This window comes from Rhincodon typus, chromosome 22, assembly GCF_021869965.1.
Source record: "Rhincodon typus isolate 14 chromosome 22, sRhiTyp1.1, whole genome shotgun sequence".
Lineage (NCBI taxonomy): Eukaryota > Metazoa > Chordata > Chondrichthyes > Orectolobiformes > Rhincodontidae > Rhincodon > Rhincodon typus.
The window spans coordinates 39,757,720-39,771,154 of record NC_063353.1 but is presented as its reverse complement, the minus strand read 5'-3'; the positions used below and the strand labels follow the sequence as shown (position 1 = coordinate 39,771,154).

General features: G+C 39.8%; 1 protein-coding gene across 1 annotated transcript in view; it reads right to left on the bottom strand.

Moving 5' to 3' along the window:
- Positions 1-1,007: 1,007 nt before the first annotated feature.
- LOC109931871 overlaps positions 1,008-13,435 on the bottom strand; it is a 34,646-nt gene continuing 22,218 nt past the window's right edge. Inside the window, exons 7-8 of the mRNA XM_048610387.1 lie at positions 11,285-11,403; positions 1,008-1,143 (exon numbers count right to left, since the gene is read on the bottom strand). Coding sequence (XP_048466344.1) covers positions 1,061-1,143; positions 11,285-11,403 — 202 coding nt within the window. The 3' untranslated portion in view covers positions 1,008-1,060. The remainder of the gene's footprint in view (positions 1,144-11,284; positions 11,404-13,435) is intronic.

Here is a 13,435-nt window from a genome sequence, read left to right as displayed (position 1 = left end):
TGTAGGCAGACCCACAATACCATTTCCATGCTCTATTACTCCATGACCCTATTAGGGTGGAAATTCCAAAGGGAAGTTAAGGGTCAACCACGTTGCTGTAGGACTGGAGTCACACAAAGGTCAGTCAAGGACAGCAAATTTCTGTTCCTAAAGTACATTAGTGAATCAAATGGATGTTTGTGACAATGGGCCATGATTACATGGTCTCCATTAGACCAGCTTTCAAATCCAGATTTTTAATCAAATTTGAATTTTGCTATTGCCGTGGGATTTGAATTCATGTTCCTAGAACTATATCTGGAACTCTGGAATCCTAACCCAGAGACATTGCTACAATGTCGCTGCTTTGCTACATTGCCTGATCTCAAGGTTCTGACATCTGAAAGCCAGTATCTAAATACTTCGAGTATTTTAGTCTCCAGTGTTTTGTGGGTTGGTTTCTTGATTGCTCCATGCCAACCATGGATGTGGGAGGCCACTGAAGTTGACTCACAAAGAACCACTAAAGTAGAAATTCTCAGCTGTTATTAAGTTGAAAATCGTTCTTAAGTCATCCAAATTCACAGGTGATTTCTTCCATTTCACAGTTTGCCGATCCAGAATAATGTGTTTAGTCTTCCACCTTATGGATGAGAGACATTTCCATTGGTATAACTCCCTTTGGTAAAGCTATCCTTCACATCACATCGCACTCAACATGATTAGATCTTTGATTAGATACTTCCATACTTGTGGCTTAGGATGGCTATGATAAAGGCTGTGCCTTTGGTCTTACCTGGGGGTCCCTGTCCCAACGATCTTCTCAAGTTACATTCTCAACATCAAGCCCAAGACTGTAAAGCTGCTGGGATTTTTCGATCTCACAGGTTCTGAATTAAACAATTGCTTCTGCAGTCTTCAAACTAATTGATGAGCCTGTACTAAACAGAAAGAAAAGAGATTTTCAAACAGCCAATTGCCTTTTCCAAATTGGAAGACTTCTGAATGAACCAGACAGAAACAAGTAACAATGTCGCAAATGCTCCCTTTATTCCTTCCTTGACAAAGTGTACATTACAACTTATGATGATCTACGGCACGCATCCAAACCCTCACTGATGGAAATCACGACAGTGTCTTCCACGTTGCATTCCTTGGATTTCTCTGCAAGCAAACAATTAAAAATGGAGAATTAAGAATTTTGTACAGATGGTAATAATTCACCTTATTAACTGAAAATAATTTGCCTTCCCACTTTTCAATTGAGTCAATCGACATTCAAGAGCGGATAGAAATAACTGTCACATTGACCTTTCATAAATTTCATCCTGACATTTCTTTGGAATGCTAGTCAATGCAGGGAAACTGTACGGGTTACATAAGAGCAAATTAGGCACATCCCATATCCAGCACGTAGACCATCTAACATTTACTCAAGGGGCTTCAAAAAAAGATCAAAAGTCTTTGAGAAATGTCAATGTGAAGAGCATCCAATAAATGTGTGTATTATATATCATTTTTAGTTGATCAGGTTGTTGTCATGAGGTTGGTTTTAATCCTGTGTATATAAAAGCCAAAACTGGAGATCATAGCATATTATGAAAAGGGTCCTATAGTATTTGCTGAATTTACTAATCCTTCACCATCCCAGCATACTATCTGGCAGAGTTTACAAATACGCTAGAGGATTTATTCTAAGTACATTATCTCCATTTGATAAATAGATGGTTCAGAATCAGATGAATGACGTGAGCTGAAAATCTTCAAATGACGAATTCATTATTACAACAAATGTTACTTTTTATGATGGTGCCAGAAATGGTGACTTTGTACACTGCTCGCTGTACTCATGTATCCCTGTACTTGACTACGTGACAATAAAACCTAATTCTAATTTATAACGCAGCATCATTTGATAAATGCTCTCTCCCAACTTACTATGGATACTCACGCCACACCTTGCATTCTTAATAAACATAGTAAGGGTTTGAAAATACCACTCCTCATTTGACCACTAGGAGAGGCACAAGAGTGACTGACTCATAAATCTGGAAGCAAAGACAAGCAGAGCAGACAGAGCAGATTTCACTATTCATTTTTATTCTCATCTTTATGTTTCTCTGATTTATATTGATTGGTATTGAAAAGAAACAGCGTAAGAAACATTGGACACAATCAAATGGCATTCCATCACCTGCTATTATAACATAGTTCCTCTAAACAGATTGATTTCAGGGTCCCTATATTTCTGATTTTCTCTACTTTTCTTTTTTTCTGTTCTCACTGCTCCTTATTAGACTTTTTCACCTAATTTCCTTTTTGCCCAGCTCTCCTGAAGGCACCGATTCAGCCAAGGGTACTGGACCACACAAGTTGACAACCAATCCTGTCCATTGGGAAGGGAAAGGAGATCAATTCAATTCAGAAGTGCAGTCCATTCAATTTGTATTACTGGCAGAAATAGATATTAAGAGATCTACATCATAAGGAGTAGGAAGTCATTCCTTTATTCATTCACAGGATGAGGGCACGATGCCGGCTAGGCAGCATTTATTGCCCAACCCTAATTGCCCAGAGGGCAGTTAAAAGTTAACCACATTGCTGTGGGTCTGGAGTCACATGCAGGCCAGACCAGGTAAGGATGGCAGTTTCCTTCCCTAAAGGGCATTAGCAAAGCAGATGGATTTTTCCTGATAATCAGCAGTGGATTCCTGGTCATTGTTAAATTCTTAGTTTCAGCTATTTATTGAATTCAAAATCCACCATCTGCCATGGCGGGATTCCAGCCCAGGTCCCCAGAACGTTATCCGGGTCTCTGGATTAACAGTCCAGCGATAATACCACTAAGCAATTGCCTTCCCGCATTGAGGGAACCCTGGGCTTGCCATGCACTGACTGAAGTCATTGTGAAAGTGGATGGTGATGGCATCATTTTGTTTCAGATAGATGACACTCGCTCACCTGCAGAATGACTTCAGAAATCTCAGTTCCTCACAGTTCAGAACACAGAACTGCAGAGATGTACAGAAACCACTGAATACTCAGATTCCAAAATTAAGAATGGAACAAAATGAAAATACACTGTAGACTTGTGAATACCTGCAAATGTAGTCGAGAGATTTAGATCTTGGGTCAGAACTGATTTAAGGAAGTGATCAAAATTCATGTCTTCTATATCCATGTAATAAGGATATAATATACACAACGGTTGGTAGCTGACTTTGTCAAAGCTGTGCTGTTGGTATCCTAACTTGCAAAAAGTCTGACATTACTGGTTGGGCTAATTGTGTTCACTGGCTCACATTAAAATCCATCTCCACTCAGCTCTGCACAAGTTTAAGAATGCAAATTGCTTTGACAAAGAAGTGGCTACAGGTTTGCCAACACAGGTTATAAAGGCTAATGAGTTATTGAACCCATTAGATTTTGCCACTGAACACTTGCTGTTATCTATCAATCTCCCAGCCTTTCTTTGCTTTGACATGTCCTAGCAAAAAATCCATCGTAATCGATCTGCATTAATGGTATTTACAAGCTTTACAATGTATTTCCAATGAACGGTCTACTTTTCTTCCAGGATTTCCAACGTTTACCGTTCAACATAACATATCCACAGTCACTGGGAACAATGTTCCAAATAGCATTATAAGCCATGTGCTTGATGAAATTAGTAATGTAATCATAAGTGTGGATATTTCACCTCAAAACATAAATCATTCAGCTTAGCAGGCTACAGCATTCCATAGTCAGACAATACAAATATTTCAGTAATTAACACACCATTTTTGATACTTTAATAAAATACTCTTCCATCCAAAAATACAAAGATTATAAAAAATCCAGTATAAATGAGAAATATGATATTCATATAATGCTACATACATATTACACAGTACATCACTTATGTCATACAAACACAAAAATGATAGATACATAAAATTTTACATTGCATGAAATGGTTACGTTCATGTGGTTTTATGAGAACAACACATCAATCACTTGGCATGAACCATGAAAGATACATCATAATCATACAAACCACATGCTTACTACTTCAAATTAATCATTGTGATTATTGCGATGTAATCATTTACAATAGGCCAACGCAATCTTGTCCTCGCTTTTGGCAAAATTTGTGCTTCCCAAGCTGAGGGATGTTAGTGTCAGCAAATTGAATATTTTGGTGTTGCAATTGGCCACCACCAGGGCCCAATGCTTTCAGGTGAGTTGCAGGCAGCACTGCTGGTTGGACAGCAATGCACACCTGATCTACCTCAAAGGCCAGGGAACCAATGGAGTAGTTCCTTCTGCTCACAATGGTGTTCCCTTCTTGCCTTTTTGATGAGACCTCCAGATTTAGTTCTGATTGGTATTAATAAAGTGGCAGTTTTGTGTCACGGACCCACTGGGATGGGGCTGCTGAAACTTCTTTTGTAATGGCTGTTTACGCTTGCAGTGTTGTTCTGTGTCACCTGGAATCAGATCCTAGAGGCAACTGACAGGATACTAACTCAGTTCTTCACCTTTTCAAATAGGATTGCAGTAGAAATTAGCCCATATGTATCCAGATGGACAAACAGACGGAATGGGCTTGTAACTGATTCACATTGACAGTGTGTTGTGGGGACATGAATTAAGCAACACTGCTATCCCTCCTCCAGTTTACCAATTAAGATCAGACCGATGCCTGCTGATACTTCACTGACCAGGTTGAAAATTCCCTTGCCTGAAACTGTGTGTTGACATTTTCTGAAATCATGCCCAATCTGGGGCTCCCACAATACGAATTGGAAATTTGCCTCTCTCTCTGGTAATTCAGGAGACCAGGCTTTCAAACCTGGAACAGAATGAAATAAGAATCAGGATCAGGTCATGTATTCTGAACTTGCACACAAGTGGGCACACACTGACCTATCATCCACAAGGCAACAAACCATTAAACATCAAAGCTTAGAAAACATTGACCCTTCAATTGTGCTTCAGCCTCAGGAAGTCCTATGGTCAGAATAAGTCACTTCTGTGAGAAAGGATCTCAGCTCAGAAATACCATTAGGCTGACAAATCACCAAATGTTCCAGAGTATAGCTGCAATCTGGGAACTGAATTCAGCATTCCAATTTTAATTAAACTTCTCTTCAGAACCAAATCAAAATAGGGTTTCAAAATCATCTTCTGCCTCCTGATTCCTTTCTGTCTATTGTATTCCTATACTTTATATTTTCTCAGGCTTACTTTTTATTTAAAAGGTTCTCCTGTCTTCTTGCGTCCCCTCAGCTTGGGAGCTAGAGTTCATGCTAGTAAAGCTTTGGTCCAGATGGATATATGCTCAACCAATTCAATATTGTATAGAACTGTGAACAATGGGCTGTAACCCGCCTGGTGGACAAAACTGCACTCATCCCATCGTATTTGGAGTGACACCTTGGAGTTCTAAAAGCCTGGATCAACAACTTATCAAGTACCTGGGTAGGTAGGCTTCCTGATCTGAGTCACTTTGGTCGAAGAATTTAAATTGCTGAAAATAAGCGTTCTTCCCAGATCGCAGACATTCTTGGCTTTTAGAAAAGTCCTGGAATCACTAGAAACTGGTGAAAGAGATGGGCCATCCAGTAAGAAACCAGGACTAGCTATTGAAAGTTACTATTGCCGTTAGATATTTCGCCACTGCGTGCCAATAAGCAAACATCCAACTTGGAACCAAGTTTCTCCCATTTCTCCATTCTTGATTTATTTTCAGTGCTTAATCCATTTTCATAATGACAAAACCTTTTCCAAAGTAATCTTGATGGGAATCATCAATGTAATTTGGTTATCAGATTAATGACCAAATGTTTCCAGAGTAGATTGAACACCAGATGTATATGATCCAATATGTTCTGTAATCTCATTTATTATCATATGCCGTGTACGACATATTTCCTGAAAACGTATGTATGCAGGATATTGGAAACATACACAGGTATGATTAATGTGATATTAGCTTATGCATGACTTATAAACATAATCTACTGAAGATCAATATTCTTTCAAAGTCTTACTTAAAGCGGAGTCCTGCATTTTCCAGACTCAGCAAAGTAAACCTCCTGTCTACAGATGCCTGCAGGATATTTCTTCAAATCTGTATACTTAAGATTACAACCAAAGAGAAAAAGGAACATTCTCAACAACAGAAAACAATGTGATCAAGGAAAATGAAGATCAAAGAGATGCAACATGAGCTGAACTTCTAAATAGGAGGTCCTGACATGTACATAAGGTTAATGTTCCCTCATATTGGATCATCCAGGGAATCAATCAAGGGGTAGATCGATATGCAGGACTCCTAATATACTCTCTGTACACCTATAACTGTGTGGCCAAATTCCGAACCAATGCCATCTACAAGTTCGCCGACGACACCACCGTAGTTGGACGGATATCTAAGAACGAGGAGTCAAAATATAGAAGAGAGCTAGTGGGCTTGGAGACATGGTGCAATGAAAACTAAAGCACTGATCATCGATTTCAGAAAGAAAGGAGGACAACTCTCCCCCATCTACATCAATGGAGCTGAAGGTTGAGAGGGTGGACAGCATCGAGTTCCTCGGAGTGATGGTAACCGACGACCTGTCCTGAGCTTCCCATGTAAATGCGACAGTCAAGAAGGCACAATAACGCTTCTTCATGCTCAGGTGGCTCAGGAAATTTGGCATGTCCATAAGATCCCTCACCAACTTCAACAGATGCACCATTGAAAGCATACTGTCCGGGTGCATAACAGCCTGGTATGGCAACTGCTCTACCCAGGACCGTAAGAAACTACAGAAGGTGGCGTGCACAGCCCAGGCCATCACGGAAGCTAATCTTCCACTCATGGACTCTATTTACACAGCTCGCTGACATGGAAAGGCAACCAACATCATCAAAGACCCATCGCACCCTGGTAATGACCTCCTTCAACCTGTTCCTTCAGGCAGAAGATACAGAAGCCTGAACACACACAAGCCTGAAGCAGGTTCAGGAACAGCTTCTTTCCGGCCGTTATCAGACTGTTGAATGGACTCAAATAATGTAACCTGCAATATAACCTGTATACCTCTAAGTCTTTTGTGGTGATCTGTACATTCTTTGCTTCCTGTTATCTGCCTGTACCGCTCGTAAACAAAGCTTTTCACTGTATTTCGGTATGTGACAATAAAATCAATCAATATGAGGAGCGCATCATAGATAACATGTATTCTGTCGCTTCAGAGTCTTCCATTCCACTCCCCAACTGTGCATGCATGACCTTAACTTCACATATCAGAGGCTGAGGATTTGGAAATATTTGCAAAGTGGATGCAACAATTTCCATTGAAAGGTACAGTTTTGACATGTTGTGGGACCCACTAGTTATGGATTTTTTTTTCTTGCTATTGATGTAATATGCATCCACCGGAAACTCCACCAGAGTTCATCTCCCACAAGACATCATGCTGCCACTCAAACATCCATAGATTTAGTGAAGATCATGTTGATCACAGTGTCAGAGCATCTTTCTTCAGCATGAAGGTGGATAGTCCATTCCACCTCCAGGAGCAACCTCCCCTCCAAACTCCTGTCAAAGCTCTTCTCACAGGTGATGTCTGAAATCTGTGAAGAAAAAGAATGTATAACAGTCCAATTTCCATAATTCATGAACCTCACGGTTAATAGTTCAAGTGTTATATTTGTAATGTTGTTGCTGGATGGGTTCACTACCCAATTAAGATGATGGAGCTCCAGTATTTCTTGTGGTCATGCATGTATTTGATAAGGTTAAAAAACTTTCTTCCAGGCAATTATCCTTTTAATAGCTGAGCCACACATAACAGAAGCATACTTGGATTCCCAGTCTGCTATCTGATTGGACTGGGGACATGATTGGGATATTATTGCATCTCTTGTAGTTCGCTTTAATCATCCAGGTTTATAGCAGAGTTCTGGGAAACCATCCAGCAAGCCTTGATTTAAGTGTTTGGTCACCAAAATAGAACAGCATTGTGTTTAATCCTGATCTTGACCCTTCCACTCTGGAATATCTTGTCAAAATTCACACCCACAGACTGCACGTAAAGAGTGGTAACTTCAGTGAGCTATGAATGACCTGTGATGCTTAAGGGAACATACTTTAGCCAGAGCACATGAAGATTTTTTTTAATTGAGAGAATAAAAACAAAATGATACATATTGAAGACATAATTTTGGTAAGTATTAACATACTTTGGTAAATATTTGTTTACTTACCATAAATTATTATTAAAGCTTCCAGTAGGCATCGTCTCAATGGACCAAATGACCATCTTCCGTACCATAATGACCCTATGATTTGATGGATCTTGTCAGGATCAATGGCTGGGTGAGTTCTTCTTCCCAGTTCTAAGCCATTTGTTTAAAGTGAGTGTGACCAGGCAGTAAAAGATCAGAGACCCACTACACCAGATCTTTGCCTGTTGAGTACTCCATCCAATTTTCAGTTGGGTTTTAAACTAACCTTGGACACAGCCTTGAGTTTACAATTAGTTACATTAGCAATGCTTTTGAATATGCTATACAATTTTGTGCCATAGTACATGTTTTCTGCCCAGTCATGTAAATAGCAGTCTGTTGCTAATAGAGTATGTTGTTTCTCTGATAGCAAGGCTTGTAGCAATAATTTGAGGCTATTTCTGAATTTACTACAACAGCAACAAAAACAGAAATTGCTAGAAATGTTTCTGTTTTTGTTTCTGCTTTATAGCATCCACAGTTCTTCTGGTTTTAATTCTGAATTTGCTACCTGTTTCTTGTTTAAACTTCTTCTTTGTTTCTACTTTGTAAGTCCTGGACCTTTCTGCCATACATGTTGGCCATTTATTTTTTGAAGTCCACAACGGGAGGACAATGAGTTTCCCCTGAAAGTATCCCCTTTCACTTCTGTTGCTTTGGAGGAGCAGCATAGGGAATGTCAGACGTTCAAGTTCAAGACCGTCTCCTCCAGTACCCCCGACCGACTGGTATCTCAGGTAATTCATCAACAGACGACACAGCTCTGCATTTGGGCATTCCTGCACACTTGCTGCTAGATATGTCAAGGTAAAGTTGCCGTAACCTTACTGGACTATCGGCTGCTCACTCATCAGACAGAGATTGACTGGTGGTAGTTTAAGTTGAGGGTCACCAGTCCTCAGGGAAAAGGCACAGGTTGAGAAGAAGAGTTCTTGGTAGCCTTAGCTGCTGAGGCAATTGAACACATGCACATTGAAAACCAGCCATCCAGCTAACTGAGCTAACCAACCCCTGCTCAATACATAACACTACCCATAGATGTGTGAGAGTAGATACCAACAGGTAGAGAGGCAGTGACTGCACATCCTTCACTTCTGTCGTCCTCTAGGCATACTAAAGACTGTGGATTGTGTCTAAAAGTAGAATTATTTAATACCATCTCTGCTTTGTCACCCATCACACAGGGATGATTGTTCCACCATTTACCCACAGGTTCAATATCCAACCTATGCATTTATTGAACCAACCATGCCTTAGCAAATACTTTTTTACTCAAACATCAGAATGTACGTTAGAAATAGTAGCAGCTTTTGGAAAGCCCATTAAAATTTTCGTTTTGATTTGCAGCAATGTTTTTATAAATTTACCCTATCTATCAATAATGGAGCTGCTTACATCAGACTTCCTGCTCCCCAAACACTCTGGTATATTCCCAGCGTGAGGTCCACAATGTGGGTCAACCACTACACGGAAAAACAGTTTGCAATATCAGAGAGGGTATTCTTTTAACAGTCCAGTAGAGTCATTATATTATTTATCAGGCAGGTTTTCAGACAGTCCCATCCTCTAATGCCCGATTGCAGGTGTATCGTGGACTATCTAACCAGAAGGGCCAAAAGAGTAAATAGCCACCCATTTCAGTTTGGAACCTATTGCCTCACTCTTATTTAACCACTTCCAAGTCTACATTAGTTTGAGTAGTTCCTCATTTGTGCATTGCTGCCTTCATAATTCATAATTAAGTTGTATTTTATTACTTTGCCCTCCAGATACTTTAACATATATCCCTGTTTAAAAGCTAACCTGGATTTGTTAGCTTGTAAAATTGAGCCAAACAATTAAACTTAAGGACTAATTCATTGATTATGCTCTTTAAATGTTAACTAATTTGAAGACTGTATTACTGTTTTGTCACTCAATCTCCCATTCATGATACCCTTGAGCACTTTACATGAAAGTTTGCTAAATTCACCAGTCTTCCTCTGGGTTAGAAAATTATTTTCTATATGAACTGAGTTGCTAGAATTTCCCTAGAGTTGTGTCTAAAACGTGACACCATATTGTGTAGTACATAGCGATTTTGTTTTAATCCACTCACGGGAATGGTGGCCTTGTTGGCCGGGCCAGCATTTATTACCCATCCCTAGTTGCCCTCGGATACAACTGAGTGGAGCAGCTTGCTAGGCCGTTTTAGAGGGCAGCTAAGGGTCAGTCACATTGCTGTGGGTCTGGAGTCGCATGCGGGTCAGGCCTTTCCTAAAGGACCTCACTGAACTAGATGGGTTTTTGCAACAATTGACAATGGACTACTGGTCATTAGAGTTTTAATTCCAGAAATTAGATTATTCACATATGAAATCGGTTTTTCACCGGAGTTCATTTGGAAATTATAGCACCAACAATATTCACAAACAACATAGATTTACACTGTGGTGTTATTGCTTAGAATTAATTGGAATAACATCAAGCAAATAGCTCTTGATCATTCAAGACTCATGGACCTCAAACACCAATAGGGTTATAAGAAATGAGAACAGGAATAGGCCATTCAGCACCTCAAGCCTGCTCTGCTATTCAGTAGAACTATGGTTAATTCCTGACATCCACTTGCCTGCCCTTTCACCATAACCCTTTGATTTCCCGACTGATCAAGAACCTATCTATCTCAGGCTTAAATACATACAAGGACTCCATGCCTACAGCTGTGTTTGGCAAGGAGTTCCAAAGGCTCTCAACCCTCAGAGAAGAAATTCTTCCTCATCTGAGTCTGAAATTGACACCCTTATGTTCTGAGACTATGCTGTCTGGTCCTAGACTCTCCCATGATGGGAAACATCCTCCCAGAATTTACCCTGATGAACCCCTTAAGAATGTTTCAAAATCATTGGTGATAGCCTGAGTATTGGCAGCACCATATTTAAAATACGTATAATTCATTCCCATTTAATCTAATGAATTCCAACATTATTAGTAATTATTAGCCTTATTATTAGTGTTAGTATTCTAAGACTTTAAGATAATTTTTGGCTTTTGCCATTACTTGGTTTAATTGGTGGCGCTTTGGAACTCAGTAGGTAAGATGGTTTCACAACTTTCTTAAACTCCTTTCTCAACAAATTGGAAGCTGATTCCTTCTTTGAAGCCTTAATTATCAGAGCCCTGAAATTTAAGAAGAAGTTCATTGTACATTTGATTATCTCACCAGCACACTGTCAAAAGTATCAGCATTTTTCTCATCAAAGAAATGCTGTCCTGCGTGACTGATATTCTGAAAGCTTTCTAACTGTGTGATGATGGAAATGTCAGGACATAGTTAAAAACTCGAGGACATAATTTCAAGGTGAGAAGAGAAAGATTTAAGAGTGATCTGAGGGGCTACATTTTCACACAGAGGGTGGTTTGTGCATGGAATGCATTGCCAGAGGAAGTGGTAGATTCAGGTACAGTTACAACATTTAAAAGACATTTAGACAGGTACAAGAATAGGAAAGGTTTAGAGGGATATGGGCCTGGCCTGCTCCAGCTCCATACTGTGTTGTCTCTACTATTCCAAGAACACACTATTGCATTGTGCCAAGGATATCTAAATATCAAAGTACAATGTGACTTTAACAGTCCCATTATAAATTTAACCCATTATTGCTTGTGTATTGCCAGGTGACTTCATTTCTTATTTTGCCAGCTCATACTACCACCCCCTTGTTGAAAGAAATCACCTTTTCTTTTGCTGTATTCTTCCACAAGATCTAGGTGTTGCTAGCGGGATGCCAATCCTTAATTATCATTGAACTGAGTGGTTTGTTAGGGCCATCTCAGAGTGAAGTTAAGAGTCAAGCATATTGCTGTGGGTCTGGGATCCAGACCAGGGAAAAATGACAATTTCCTTTCCTGTAGGATATCGGTGAACCTCAATGAGTTTTACAACAAACGATATTAGCTTCGTGGTCACCATTATATTCCAGATTTCTAAATTTAATTTAAATTCTACCAGCTGCCATGCCCCGGACCATTAGTTAGGGCATCTGGATTGCTAAAACAAAACAGAAGCAGAAATTGCTGGAGAGACTCAGCAGATCTTACAGCATCTGTGGAGAGAAAACAGCGTTAACGTTTCGAGTCCAATGACCCTTCTTTAGAACCCTGGATTACGAATATAGCAACACTGCCACCATATCACTGGCTGCCCTTTTTATTAATCTAAACTCAGCTGTTCTTAGTTTATCCAGGTGTGATTCAAAAAATAACATCATTCATGACCCACAGAACTGCTCTGAGAAACTATTATCTTTATGTTACAGTCTCACCATGGGAACGTCAAATTGGGCACCAGGTTAGCTGTTGATATCCCAATTTATGGTCTGACTTTTAAAGAATGTTTTGTAATTCTTTATCTGGTTTTAAGATCCTGATTCTTGGGGCATTACCATTGTTATAATTAACACAGTAAGGAGAGAGAATGCAGACCAGTGGGATACTATTTCTGCAACTGACCACCTCTGAAATGCTGAACATTAGATTCAATCCGGGTAATGTGTCCAGAGTAATGTGTCCAGGGTAATTCTCAGTACAGAGGCACAAATTCCTTTTTCCCTGACTTTAACAGTTTTCCTTCTACCTAATTAACTCCAATACCTCAGATTATTGACAGGAGAAAGCCATTTTGGACCAAACAGGTAGTTATACAAAAGTGACATAGGGAAAGCATTGCAACAAGTGGTCTTAGTCCTGATTGCACTGCCTGAGCGTAGGATGGCAGCTTATTCAATCAGGGCAAACCAAAGTGAATGAGTTGATTATCTGAAAAGGATGAATGTGCAGGGTTAAGGGAGAAGGCAGCAGAATGATATGAGGGAAATTGCTCATTAAAGAAGCTGGTACAAATTTGACGGGTTGAATGGCCTGCGTTTTATCTGTGCTGCAACAATTCTGTTGTTATGCAATGATGTTCTTGTTTTAACTCTCACTGTATTGACAATACAGGAAAGGAAGTACTAACGTCTCTCACACAAAGTCAGAAATTGCTGGAGAAACGCGGCAAGTCCAGCAGAATCTGTGGGAAGAAAGCAGAGTTAACCTTTTGAGTCCTAATAACGCTTCATCAGAAGATAAAGAGTCTGATGAAGGGTCACTGGACTCAAAACGTTAACTCTGCTTTCTTCCAACAGATGCTGCCGGACCTGCTGAGTTTTGC